General features: G+C 38.7%; 1 protein-coding gene across 3 annotated transcripts; it reads right to left on the minus strand.

Moving 5' to 3' along the window:
- Positions 1-1331: 1331 nt before the first annotated feature.
- sgk2a (serum/glucocorticoid regulated kinase 2a) lies at positions 1332-12528 on the minus strand. 3 transcript variants are annotated; one of them, XM_070839170.1, is made up of 14 exons: positions 12406-12528; positions 10637-10704; positions 10374-10441; positions 9547-9605; positions 9184-9241; positions 8352-8435; positions 6384-6515; positions 5111-5223; positions 4896-4932; positions 4676-4762; positions 3954-4049; positions 3160-3315; positions 2637-2726; positions 1332-1868 (listed from the first exon to the last, which is right to left on the minus strand). In XM_070839170.1, exons 3-14 carry the CDS (start codon positions 10392-10394, stop codon positions 1713-1715), a joined length of 1089 nt encoding a protein of 362 aa, XP_070695271.1. In that variant the 5' UTR covers positions 10395-10441; positions 10637-10704; positions 12406-12528; the 3' UTR covers positions 1332-1712. The 3 variants fall into 3 exon arrangements, with proteins under 3 accessions (XP_070695271.1, XP_070695269.1, XP_070695270.1); XM_070839168.1 differs by having other exon boundaries at positions 9547-9608; positions 12406-12527; XM_070839169.1 differs by lacking the exon at positions 10637-10704 and having other exon boundaries at positions 9547-9608; positions 12406-12527.
- Between the last annotated feature and the right edge of the window lie 2127 nt (positions 12529-14655).

Raw genomic sequence — 14655 nt, forward strand, 5'->3', positions numbered from 1 at the left:
TCACCACTAGGATGGAGTGATTTGATGCAACATACACACATACATACAAGCTGGTCACTGATTGGCTGATGTCCAGAAACACTCTCTCTGTTATGCACACATGCTTAATGGCTCATCCAAAGGAACATGTACATGTTTTGACAGCTGTTTGATTTATTATAACGTTTTCTATGTACACACACGCACACACAGACGTTTTTGCTCGGTTGCCCGTTCAGTCCAGTATGACGCTGCTGCTGGCAGAGTGAGCCGTCAGTCTTTAACATCAGTTTCTCTGTTAACAGGATCAGTCAGAGATCAGCCTGGCGCACACGGCTACAGGGCAAACGGCAAACAAGCTGGGTCCGAGCAGCAGTCGTTTTCCATTAGCTGCTTAATGATTTAGACCATTTAGAAGACATTAAAATTCAAGGAAATAAACAGTTATTTCCCATACAGTGTCTTTGGCTTCATAGAAATGTACCTGATACAGTATTTTGTGAATTTAAAACTTTGAAAAAACAAAACCAACAGAACCCATCACTGCCAACATTAAGCACCATCAGTTTCATTTCTAAGGCAGAGAGGAACTTCATGGTTTACACTGATATAATCACGTTACTACAGTACATATTCATTATGCAAAGCTGCTAAGGTGTATTTACAATTGTTTCAGACAGTATTTTCATTATGACATTAACTGAACTTTAGCATGAGTCATGAAACTAATCAGTGTCACTGTCTGCTATCTACAGGCTAAAATAATCTCCAGACAAACAAAGTTTCCCAGTTACAGACAAAACTACAGTCAGCAGAATAAACATAATGTGCACACTGCTCTGTGGCCGAGCATTTTTTTACCATCAGTGCATCATTTTGGCATCATTTCCATAAAGGCCACTGTTGTGAATGTGATACATTATATTACTGTTAATACTATCTTTAGCTGTTTTTATCGATATGTTTTTCCTTTTAGTCTTTAATGAAGAGTCTCTTTCATTGGAAGCACTGGGACCACCTTGTTTTAGTTTAAAGTGCAGTTTTGGAGACTGATGCTGCAGGAATGAATCTGTCTTTGTGCCAGAAAAGCAGCAGTTTACCTGAAATCTGTCAGCCAGTAGAGGCAACTCACACTGCACTGTTAAAGCAGTAGGTTTTTGTGTCTGGTGGATGTATGTGAGATGTTTTCCCTCTTTCAAAGGAGGTTATTATCTTCTTGTTTACTTAAGAAATCTGTCCATTCACTCTGTTTTCTGTTAAAATAAGATCAGTGAGACAGACAATACTAAAGGCTCTTTTTTCCTGCAGGTGTAAAGTCTTTTATGGTTTGGTCTTTTTTGTGCCAACACCTGTCGTTACCAAAAAAATTGCAAAAACACAAAAAAGCTTGTTTGTGTTTGTGCCCAGAGATTATGCTTGAGTCAGACACAATATAGTTTGATAATGTCTGTGCATAAAATAGTATTTTGTGTAAATCCAGCTGTGCTCCTGATTCCAGTGCACAGGAATGGAATAAAGGTAATTTGCACTTAGAGATGCTCCTATTTGTCTTGAAGCTCTCTATATTTGGTAACACGTTCATGCCGCTATCCTCGCCGTGTCTCTAAACACAGACCTGTGTTTGATTTCTGCAACGGCACACGTGGAGCTCTTATTTTCATGAGATTTTAACTCAGAAGAGGTGTGATCGCTGCATTGAATCAGTCACCGTGTTCACACAGTGAACTCCTGCCTCACAGAAAGCTGTCCTCTGTGGCCACAAAGGAGAACCCGTTGAAGGCGTTGTTGGAGCTGGTGCTGGCGTTGAACTCTGGGGTCCGGCTCACCGAGTTAGGAACCATTTCTCTGGTGAACTCTGGATCAATATGCTGAGTGTCGGCTGGGCCTCTCTGAAAGATGAAACAATTTATGTGAAGTTACAAAATACAAGGTGTCTCTATGTATGAAAATAATGGACAAGGATGAATGATTTTTATTCCATGGTAACTTAAGAGACAAAAAAAAGTAGTCTGTATTCAAATATTAGTATTTTTGCTATGGTTACATACAGGTTCACATATTGTGCACACTGATTTAGGAGCAAATATGTTCTGTTGCCATGGTCCTGTATTTAATAGTGACTAAGCCAAGAGTTAGGTGCTTTCCAAATACAAAGCATATGTGAAGGTCATCCTCGTTTTAAATGAATACGAAAAATACACACAAAAACCTCTTAGAAACCTCTATGGCTGAACAACAAAGAAAATATTTCAAGCCTTCATCTTAAAACTGTAAATACGTCTCTGTAAGGCCTTTATGAGTAAGATCACAAGAAGTGAGGGACAAATTTTGAAAAAATTAACAAGTCAAAGGATTAAAATTAGAATAAATAACATTAGAAATAGGTTGAACTGTTGTCGCCTGGGAGGGAAGATAAAGGGATTCAAGAAAATGTGTAAAGTGCCTGAGATTTAGAGAGAATTCAGTGTTTCTGGGGGAGTTTTATTGGCTGGATTTCACTGGAAAAAAGTGTTGTGGGTGACAAAACTTCAACAGAAGATAAATAATGGGCACATGCAAGGTGACAAACGACAGAATACACTTATGAATACACTTGATGTGTAAAAGCTTAAGAGACATGAGTGGTTACAGATCACAGACAGCCTGAAAGAACTCACCACGTTGGGGTTGTAAGGAGGAGTGATTCTCTTGTGGTAAAGGTCGTCCCAGTTGATTGGAGAGAAGAAGATGTGGTTCTTTATTTCTAACTATAAGTGAAAGAAGGAGAGGTCATAGATGTGCACTGTGTATCGTCACTGAGATTTTCTTCCCTCTTATCAAGAATTACGAGGATAAACTAGCACTCCAACAGAGGTTTGTATGATTATTATGCTGTTTTAAACTATGAGAGAAAGCATGAAGGTGGTGTCATTTTGATCATCGTTTAAATTGTCTCAGAGAGGCTGTAGACGGATCTGTTCTCAGAAATGGTCCAAACCCCTTTGAAGATGTTTTATATTCTTAGGGGCTAGTTTCCGAAACATGGAATAAGCCTAATCTTCGCATAAAGCAAGATTTAATGAAGTAGTCCTTTGAAAAACATCTTTTGTCTAAGACTAGGCTTATTTCTTGTCTGGGAAACCATCTGTTTCAGTGTGTAGCAGCAGTTGGGAGACCTTGTTTTTAACATAACACACTCACAAAGTCGGCGATGGCCCCGAGGCGTCTGTGCTGGTCCTTCTGCAGAAGACCCACCAGCAGAGAGCTGACGGCATCAGACTTCCCTGGAGGCAGCAGTAGCGGCTTGTGGAGGATCCCATCATACATTTCACCAACGTCACGGCTGTAGAAAGGAGGCTGAAGCGGAGGGAAACATTATTATTATGAAATGATGCAGTGAAATTTAACTCACAGTGGCTTTCAAAAGTGTGAGACCAGATTGAAAATCTCTAATATTTGCATGTAAACCTGGACATAATCAGAAAGTTTTAGGATTCAGGAGCATTAGAAAAGCAAGACGTTATAAGCATGTATGCAAATGTATGACACTGACCAACCTAGCTCCCTTGTACAAAAGTTCAGATTTGAGTCCCATCTCAAAGGTGGATTTGATCTATTTCCCCTTTTGTACAAAAGGAGTTGGCCTCAAATTTGCTTAAAACTGATTACTAGACATAGTGCAGAATCTTAAACATTTCTTCTTCATTTCACGTCATAACATGTTGTGTTTTTAAATGATGTGAATCCTGAAACCTTCTGAGGTTTCTTCAGATGTGTCCATTTGTAATAAAGCAGAAAATGTATGTTCACTGTTCTTAAGATCATCAATTCATAAACAAATACATAAATGTAAAATAAACACAGCATATTCAACATGTGAGAGGCACATTGCCATAAAAGAACATTCATGATCCCTTGAGGCTGAATCTGTTTGATATCTTTTGGTGAAAACAGGATACACAGTAGTGTCGTCTGATATGAAGATGTTCACATACCAGGCTGTAGATCATCTCATAGAGCACTGCTCCCAGACACCACCAGTCCACTGTTCGGTCATATGGTTCCTTACGAAGAACCTCTGGTGCCAAGTACTGCAGACAGAGAGACGGACAAAGACCGTAGACGTCACAGGCAAATCCTGCCGGTCAACACTTCGTACTCAGTAAGAAGGTTGATATTTACGTCACCAGAGGTGGATTATGGGACAATGGGCCCCTGGGCACGGACACGTAAAAAAAAAAAACCTACCTCGCCTATAGATAGACTGAGGGGATAAAAACTGACTTAGGATGTATCATGATGGTTTTTCTGTTGTGACATTTGTATAAAAGAAGTGGACATAACAAATGGCAACTCCTCTGGTTGCAAAAAGAAGTCAGAATGAATGGAAGTCTATAAGAAAATGACCTCACTTCTCACAAGATGTATTACCTCAGTAAACAGTTTCCTGATGAGTTTGTCGGTACTTTCAAGTCTTCTTCAATACAGCGTGCTGTTCATTTAGTAAATTATGGTCCCATTTAGCGGGGTATGCTTTAGGGCAGGACTACCTTGTGACAAACCAAGTGGTGACCAGACATCACTTCTGGCTCCAAAACCAAGATGGCGACGACTAAAATGCCAAACTCAAGGCTTCAAAACTGTTGTCTACAAACCACTTTTTAGTTCAGTAATGTAAAGTCCTTTTCACAGTTCTTAAGTATATTTTCTTGCTCACTTCTGGAGTCCCACAGAACGTCGACGTAGTTCCCTCCGGCTCGACACCTTCTTTGCACAGCCCAAAATCTGTCAGCACCACATGGCCCTGCACACACAAAATACAAGCAGGAATGTATATGTTGTGTATTTAAGTTTCAGTTACTTAAGTATAATTACAATGACCACAATAGAGACTAAAACAGGAGGAGCTGAAGTTTACAGAATCAAACTTGTCTCACCTGACAGTCTAAGAGAATATTCTCAGGCTTCAGATCTCTGAAACAGACAAGAACGATCAGATTATCATGAGAGAAAGTAAAATAAACAGTTCGTGTTTTACAGTAAAAACCCCAAGTCTCTGCAGATAAGGTAGAATAGATTATGATCCAGGTCAAATCAGAGGGTATTTTAATAAATAAAAGTGTGTGTTTAAGTGTGAGTCTGTCCGTCTGACCTGTAAACGATGTTAAGAGAGTGAAGATAGCCGATAGCGCTTGCTACCTCGGCTGTGTAGAACCTCGCTCTGGGTTCAGAGAAACACCTCTCTCTTTGCAGGTGGAAGAACAACTACAGAAAGACAGAAAAGGAGAGAAAGATTAGAGGATGGATGGAGAGAGCATCAAAAGAGTGGAGGGAAAAATTAAAAGGACATTAAAACAGGGTTGTTAGAAAAGTAATAATAAAAATAATAGATAATTGAGATAATTGAAGGATGAAGAGACAAAGTGACAGAATAAAAGGGGGGTTATTTTCCAGAGACCAGTGGTTCCAATGGTTACACACAAAACATGATAAATAAAATATTTTTAAAAATATATATATATTTTTTCAAGGAGGGTCTGGGGTAAAATTTAAAGTTTGGAAACAGGTCTGCTGGCTGCACACGACAAGCTGTGCCTGAATTCATTTGGCATGCGCAAATAAAGGATTACTTATTAGGACTTTGTTACAGCCTACTGTGTCCCAGTTGAACGGCAAGGAAATCATATGATGTTTAAACAAGTGTTTAGTTCAGTTCATTCGCAGCATAGACTGACTACGACAGTCTTAAAAACCTTTACAACCCTGGCAAAATCCATAAAATCAAATACTATTCATTGTGTTGATATTGCTTGGAGATGTGTGGTGTTTTTGTGTAAAGCAATAGCTTGATACTGTGGGAAATAAGCCTCTTTTTTTTCTTGTCAAGAGTTAGACGAGAGGATTGATATCACCCTCATATCTGTGCGTAAATATAAAGCTACAGCTAGTCAGCCTGTGTAAATATAAAGACAGGAAGCAAAGGGAAACATCCAGCCTGGCTCTGTCCAATTATTAATGGCAGTCTGGTACAATTATTCACGGACACAAATGAGAGCATAAGTGAGAGATTTAGTGACAGGTCTGATGAAAGCAGTATTGCTTTTAATAACAAATCCTGTTGCTTCCTGTCTACCAGGATGTTATTATGTGCAGTAAAAACACACACCCGTTATTATGTCTACAAGGTCGTAATCGCACTGACAATAGTCTTTATTGTAGGAAACATCTACTATCTAAAAGTTGCCATGGTTGCAAGTTATTGATGTTGAGTGTTGCGCCTTTAATTTGGCCACTAAATGTGTCCTGACAGCTCCAGTCTGTCCAGAAAGGCCTCAACAATATCCACCAAAACAACACATCACCTTTATGCCTTCAAAACATGTATCTCTGTTAAGTTATTTATTGATTTAGTTGAAGACACATACCTCTCCCCCATTCACATAGTCAAGGACAAAGTAGAGCTTCTCTGGGGTCTGGAAGGAGTAGTGGAGCCGGACCAGAAATGGATGTTTCAGACTCTTCAGCAGCACATTTCTCTCTGCCATTATGTTCTTTTGCTAAAGAAAGAAAAGAGAAAAATAAATCACAAACAGGTAGTGTGGGGGAGAGAGGGGTCCGCTTGGAGGGCTGGTCTATTCGGACACTGACACAAGCAAAGAAACTTTAATTTAAGGTAACTAAACAACCGTAAATGAGGCCTTTTATGTGGTGAAAATGAGGCATGTGCATATGGACGTGTTGTTTTCACAGAATACATTCAAACTGTGGGTCCCAGGAGCAATAAACAATGAGTAAAAGAGAGGAAGTGTTCAGGAATTTTTTGATTTCCTTTCTATCGTTGATTTCCTGGATCTTTCCCGACGCTACCTGCAGTTCACAGAGTTGTTTTGATGCTGCGTGCTCCTTGTCTTTCCTTGTTTCTTTCTGTATCTAATATAGATAAAGAAAATGCAAAATCTGTGTGTCCTCTGTTTATCTGGAGTGAAATGAACCAAGTGGTTACAGCACATGCCATCACCTGTTCAATTCCATCCTTTTCTCTCATCTATTTCTTTTCTCTGTCAAATAAAGGCGAAAAGCCCACGAAAAAAAAAAAGACAGTGTAAGTAAGAAGTAAGATGTAGTGAGAAGGCGGTGTAAAGACGTTTTTTAGAGGAGTCGGAGAGTCACAAGGGAAATGAGAGGAGACGAGTCGAATCACGAGGGAGTCTGTGGGGAGGAAGAGGAGACAAAGAGGTATTGAAGAGGATGACCTGAAGAGAAAACTACGTCTGTCTCTCTCCATGGTGGCATCCCCTCCAGGCTGTGTGAGAAGAGATGTGCACACTCTCATGTGTCCAGTTAATATTATTTTATTTCTATTTTTATTTCTAGGTTTTTGAAAGAAAAAAAATCATTACTTAGTATCACTTTCTGTGAAAACACTGTAATTTATATATAATTATTTATAATTTAAGATATAAATTAAAATAATGATGTGATAAAATTGGGCAACACAAATGAGGAGGATCCACACTACATAAAAACTTTTTCCAAAAACTTTTTTTATTTTTATAAATTTTTGGTTCAGAGGTAACATGTTCACCACTATCATAGTTGAAAACATTTGTCTGAGAGTTTTAGTGTGTCTAAATGCTTGTCTTAATTCTAATAATTATTAGCTGGTGAGTAATGCCATGCAACTCGATGGATAATAACAGAAGGAGGTGAGAAACTACACCCACAGTGAAGTTTCAGAAAGTTTCAGAGTATCTAATGTGATAATAAAATGGTCTCTTCCATAAAACACCACTTAACACTTCCACTTCAGCAGAAGCACACACACAAGGCGTGTTTGATCGGATAGTTTCATAGTGTTGTCACATAAACACAGAAGTGGTTTATTTTCTGGGAGTTGTAAAATCTGTCCTTTGTACAGAACAACCTGTAGATTAGATAAGATTCAGATCGTGTTGCTGGGTCAAAACGCTGTTTACTAATAACACTCAGAGATACTTGCGCACATTTTCCACTTGGCTTGCTTTGAGATATTTTCCACCTTCATCTGCTTCTGTTTGGCACATCAGAGTACTGTGTAGTTTAAATTTACATGTACTGTGTTTCTCTAAAGATGATGTCTGCTAAATCCCTTAATAAACACAGCATTTTATTTGCAGTTATTAAAATATTTTGCTATGAGGGGATTTAAATAAAAAGTTAGATTTTTGGGTCATGCCTGTGTCTGTGAAACTCAAAACTCTCCTTCATCGTGTTCAGATTAAAGTTTCAACCACTAGAGCTTGATTGAGGTTTGGTTTGTGTTAGTGTGGCTCATAACAGTCTTCGTAGAGGAAAATGATGAAGCCAAGGAGGAGCAGCTGTCATTAAAAATGGACCATCAAAAACTTTAATACCTCTTTTTTCTTCAGGATGACTTTCTTCTGCAGCACTTTGACGGCGTAGAATTTGTTGTCGGCTTTGAGCTTGGCGAGCAGGACCTGCATGAAGGTTTGTTTGTTAGCAGTTTGCTTGGTAAACAGTCAGCGCCACCATCTCGACACACTGCTGTCAGGACATTACATGAAACCCCTCTGAGAACAGCGCACAACACAGATATGTGATCTGTGGAAACAGATGATACTGAGAAATCTGAGAAGTGTGTTGATACAAAAAAAAAAAAGGTCTCAACAGGACTTTTATGTAGAAATACAATCTTGCAGACAAGAGACAGTAATCACATTAAGAGTTTATTGTATAATTTATGTTAAACAGGCCTCTGCTGGCGTTTTGTTCTCTAGTACGTTGCTGTTCCATTGACTGCATGATGTTCAGGTAACCTTAAGAGGCTTCGGTGGACTGTAAAGTTAATAATTCATGAAGCAGGCAGCACATTTTGATCAGACAGCAGTCAGCAGGTAGACTCTCTCTGACCCTGTCTGCAAGGTCAGCAACAGCTCACTATCTTATTCCTTCTCTTCTGTCTAACAAGGTCTGGACAATAAAAATACTGCTCACTGGATCCACAGAGAGCGATCTACACAAATCTATAATAATCAGGGTCGGTCATACGATAGCAGCCCCTCATATCACACAGACTCATTTAAACCACTTTCACTGAGAGGTCCCTGCTGGACAGTATGCGACCTGAACGAGTTACAATAAGGAAACTGCTGAAAGAAAAAAACCACATGTTGGATTCAACAATAAACAGACAGATGGATAAATAAGTAATTGTTTCTATGTCACCTTTCCAAAGGTCCCCTTGCCAATGACGGCCAGGAAGTCAAAGTCAGTGGGCCTGGCACTGAAATAAGACACAGAGTAATCTATTAAATGTATTGTGCTGTTTGGGAGACAAAATTATGCAATAACCCTTTGAAGCAATAGCTTACAAATGGTCGACAGCAAAACTACAAACAGTACAGAGTATAGTATAAAGATTTATTAAAGCTGCTGTTTAGGGGACTTATACTGAATTAAGTCGTAAGATGTTCTGAAAATATCAGATCCAAGCCACCGAAAATACACTTTTAGCTGCACCTTTTTCTAGATTTTCAGCTTAGCGAAGAAAAACCTCCTCTGTGTGTGAGATGAAAGAGATCTACTGACTGTGGGTTTGCTGAAGGTCCCAGGTTGACATCATCATGAGGAGAGGAGGATGGGGACCGCTGCTGCAGGACAAATAAACACAAAAAAGACAGAGAAGTACACAAAACAATATTTATTTGCCTGATTACACACATAAGCCATGAATAAGTGATATTTAAAAAGTTCAGCGTCAGCATCGCTCAACAGAGGCCTTGTTCACAGTAAAGCAGATTTAGTCATGGATGGTATTTTCAGGTGAAAATGTGACATCGTGTCTGCACTGATTTTAAAAGGTAATCCTTGAAATCCCCTGTTTTGGTAGGAAAACAACAATATTGAGCATTACAATGATCATATGGGGAGAAGTCTAAGCAGGTTAAATATCAGTTTAACCTTTGCAGGAAAATCAAACTGTGAAAATCTCTTCTCGTTGTGTGAACTTGGCCTCAGTTAAACTGGTTTTACGGAGCTGAGAGAAAAACAGTCATTGATAATCTGGTAACATGGGAACAGTGGAAATGAAAATGAGAAGAACATCCAACCTTAAGACAAAAACATGAGGATCAGAGTCATATTTTATGATTACTGTTAGATTACTGACCATCCAATAAAAATATCCCATCTGTTTGATATATCACTTAAGTTCCTAACTCGATCCCACTGGCTGTGGTGGAGATGCATACTGCTAATAAGAGTTTGCTCACAGACATGTGTTAAACAAACAACCTTTTCTTACAAATGGAATTTAAACGGGGCTGTGGGCAGATCCACTGTCACATGGTTAAAATGAGACGAAGAAAAAGCATCAGGCAGCCATAGAAGAGTGAGAAAGGCTGAAATAGACTCACATTACAGTTTGCCATGGCCATTATCCATTCCACTCCCACTGGAGGACGAGCATCAGTGTGTGACCGAGCTGTGAGAGGAGGAGAGGAGGAAAGGAGGAGAGGAGAGGAGGAGAGGAGAAGAGAGGAGGAGAGGAGGAGAGGAGAAGAGGAGGAGTTAAGGGTCAGCGTGTGTGTGTGTGTGTGTGTGTGTGTGTATGTGTGTGTGTGTGTGTGTGTGTGTGTGTGTGTGTGTCTGCGTGTGTATTTCCTAATCAGCTGCTGACCTCAGTCTGACAACCTGCCCGAGGATCCAGAGGAGCTGGTAGTTCTGGTTTGTAAGGAGGAAGAGATGCTGGAACAACAGAAACACAATGAAGGACATTGTGTCTATATTTTGTGTGTGTGTGTGTGTGTGTGTGTGTGTGTGTGTGTGTGTGCGTGCGTGTGCAGGACTGTATCAGAGAACACGTTTACACGGTAAATATTGATGTGTCATTCACATATCTGTAAAAACATACAGGATGAACCAAGGTCTTTCATACCCACACACACGCACACACACACACACACACGCACACATGAAACATCAGTCCCAGTTATTCTCGCCTCCATGTCTGTCTCTCTATTTGTAGGCATGAAGACGACAGTTGTGACATTTGACATTTAAGTTTACTGTCAGTTTCTTTTTCATCAGATTACATTTACTGTAATTTTATAAAGTCTTGATGCTCAAGACTGGATTAAATCAATCCAGCTGGACCAACAACGATATCCTGCAGCAATTAAAGATTGAAGATTTAAAGATTAAAGATTACATAAAGCAAGAAAAGATCACACACACTAATCTCATGAGGAACTTAATGTTAAAATAGCAGATTTTAAAAACAAATATAACTCCTGGGCAAAAAAGCTTAATCACACTTGATTTCTTGTGTTTTCAATGTGTCTCTAATGTAAATTAATCTACATGTTAGTGCCGACTTCTTTCTGTTTCCTAAGAAAATACCCCATGAAGTAAGGCCTTACAGTCTGCCGTGCAACATTTATATGATCAAATTTAAAAAAAAAAGTTGTATCCATGTTTAACAGTGTTCTTGGCAGGAAACACTTGACTAACAAACGAAATAGGAAACAAAGATGGACTCAAATTACACGTAATTCAATCAGCAAAAATGTGATACATATGCAAAGTACTCACACTTTAACAGTTTTACTGCAAGATAAAAAGAAATAAAATACACCACCTGAATAGACTGAAGTCGAGGTAAATTAAAACGAGACGTCACAGCAAATCATTATTAATAAAGAAAGACACAGAGGGAGTCTGCAGGTTAAAATGATGAAGCTCTTCACAATTATATATATATTCATTTGATTTTTTTAAATCATAATAATCTTTTACTGGCAAGTCACACTGCCATTTTCATAACAACATTCAGGGAAAATGTCCTGCTCTCCATTCAAAAGGTTTATTCTCTGAATCACCAAATCACCCTGAAATCCAGCAATGAGCCACAGTGCTTCAGACAAGAGAAGGTCTCTTTCATTAACTTGAAACACAATCCTTTAGGCTTTTTGAAGAATATTCTCAAAATAAGTCCTATGTGAGACCAACAATCAAACAGAGCTAGATTGTTTAGTAACTAAAGAGCCTTCTGATATGACCAGAGGAAACAAATGTTAAGCTGTTTTGAATTTTAAGCAGCAAAGAGTCAGAGACCAAAAAAATATGACCACAATCCTGCAAGAACTTATCACAGCCTAAAGTGTGCAGAGGCGTTAGAGATATCAGGAGGAGATCAGTAACCTGGGGGCACTATAAACTCAATAAGTATCACAGATATCAGGCCCAAGTTGGAATAAATCAAATATTGTCTTTATACCATAAGCTGATTATCTGAACCTTCTAAGAGCAGCACTGATGAGGAGAAAAGTGAGAACTGCAAATATCTCAGAGTCACATTTCATCCCCCAGAATAGAAAATGATCCGTGTAATTTAAGAATAAACAGATAAGCCTGGTTATCGGTGTGAAATCAGTCTGGTTTGCTCACCTGTAAGTGGAGGATGAGGAGGGTGAGTGCGCTCTGATCAGGACACTGAGGAGACTGACAGCAGAACTGCAGGAGGCTGGAGCTGCTCTGAGGTCAGCTCTTTATTTTTATTTTACACATGAGGGAAGGTCGACCTCAGGAGAATGAATCATTGATGAAAACTCCCTGAGCTTCAGCATGAGGCGGAGCATGGCCTCAGACACAGACTGTGTGTGTGTGTGTGTGTGTGGAGGATTGGCTGTCCAAACTGCAAAAGAATTTAACTTCCTGGCTCTGCTCTTCACTTTCAAAATAAAATAAGCAGACATTTTGATTTTTAACTTTCATCTATGATTAGATGAAAAGAAATTAGGAAGTTTTTGTAGAAATTGTATCTTTTGCACAGAGGAATAAAACAGAATAAGTAGTTGTTGTCACTTCAAACAAGCACGATACAGCTTATTTAGTGAACATTAGAGTTAGTAATAAATGTTTTTAAATGCTTGGCTACTTGTTTCCTGCACAGTCAGGAGCACAGTATCGATCTTCACATCTAATTCTTGGATCAACATAATACACATGTAACCTGTTTTTATAAAACCATTTCTATGTATTTAATCTTCTACTTAATTAGACTCTTTCCTGTTACTGGAGTAATTTTACTTGAAGACACGCCTCCAGACATGTTATAAAATATATTAAAGTACACTTGCTTGAATAATGGTGGTTTTAACTGATTGAAAATACTTAAAATCTCCCTTTGCCTCATTAAAAAAAAGCTGTGAATGAGTAAATATTTTTCATTTCATAAGTTTAACTGCTGAAAGTTTCAGTTTTTAATTTCAAACTTGTGTAAATTACATATTAATCTATAACTGGCTTTCAAACTAGTTGTGTAACAAAATTATCTCCTACGTATACATCTTCAGATCATTTTAAAGTGACCATATAAACTTTCCCACCCCTCCAGCAGATGAATGATAATTAATAATAAATGCTTTTAAATGCTTGGCTTGATTCTTTTAGAAGAAACAACAGGTAAACCACTCTTTTGGAGAGAAGGAGGACATTTTCAGTCCTGCATATCAGCATGCTTTTATTTTGACCTGCTGTTCCGTCTTGCATGAAATATTTATCAGCCAACAGTCAACTGCTTCGTTTGGCTTTCTGGCTGCAGAAGCAGGTTTTCAGCTGTTTTCAAGATAAGCAGCAAAAGCAGAAAAGGCGTGAAAGGAGTTGTCACCACCACAGCTGACTGCTGACGGTCAACAGGGGGTGAGATATAAGCAAAGTAAGTTTATAGTCAATAGTCAAACACACGACACACCTGCACAAGCACAGGATGCAGTGTGTGTGTGTGTATGTATGTGTGTGTGTGTGTGAGTGAGTGTGTGAACCCTCAAATAAGACAAGAGGCAGCGGTTTTAATCAGACAAGACGGCTTTGGACGTTTATTAATTCGTATGGATTGAATGATGTTTGTGACCCAAGATTATCTTGACGCACACACAAACACGCTCGCACGCACACACACACATACGCACACACACACACACACACACGCACAAATCCCACCAGAGAGACACACAAAGAAGTACGTTTCCAAGAGCCCTTAAATCAGTCCAGAAAATAATTTTTATCTCACAATTTCAAATCCAAACTGTATTTTTTCACCAATTCTGACACAAAATGTAAACATTTTGAAGAACACTCTCTGGAGTTTCCATCACATGTAAACTGCAGAGAGACTAGACACCAAATCCATGTTTATAGTGCTAAAATGTGGATTTTTGCACTCTCTAGTGACCAAAAGTGGGTAAATCATTTGGGTTTCACAGTTGTGCTAAAACACTAATGCAAACTGTCCTTCTCGTGTATTAAGAACTGCAAAAATAATAATTTCAGATCTTTTGCATATAGATATAAAAGCGCAAAACACCATATTGTTTCTGTTCTCTGACTCAGATTCTATATAAGAGGGTAACATTTTAAAGTACAGCTCCTGCTTCATCTGAGTTCTCACATTAACGGTGCAGTGAACACAGTGCAGAGAACTTCCAGGCAATGAATACAATTAACCAACACTTCAAAATAATCTGAAAACTGAGCATAGGCTTTCTCTCTGTTTTATCTGCCACAAAGCTAAACCTTTTCCCAACAATCTGGACCAAAACAGCAGCTTATAACTTCAATTTTTTTAAACTTTTTTTCTGTTACAGTGATAAGAATTAGTCTGCTAACATAAAGGAACTGTAATATTAACTCTTACTG

The sequence above is a fragment of the Pempheris klunzingeri genome, chromosome 11, assembly GCF_042242105.1.
Source record: "Pempheris klunzingeri isolate RE-2024b chromosome 11, fPemKlu1.hap1, whole genome shotgun sequence".
NCBI lineage: Eukaryota > Metazoa > Chordata > Actinopteri > Acropomatiformes > Pempheridae > Pempheris > Pempheris klunzingeri.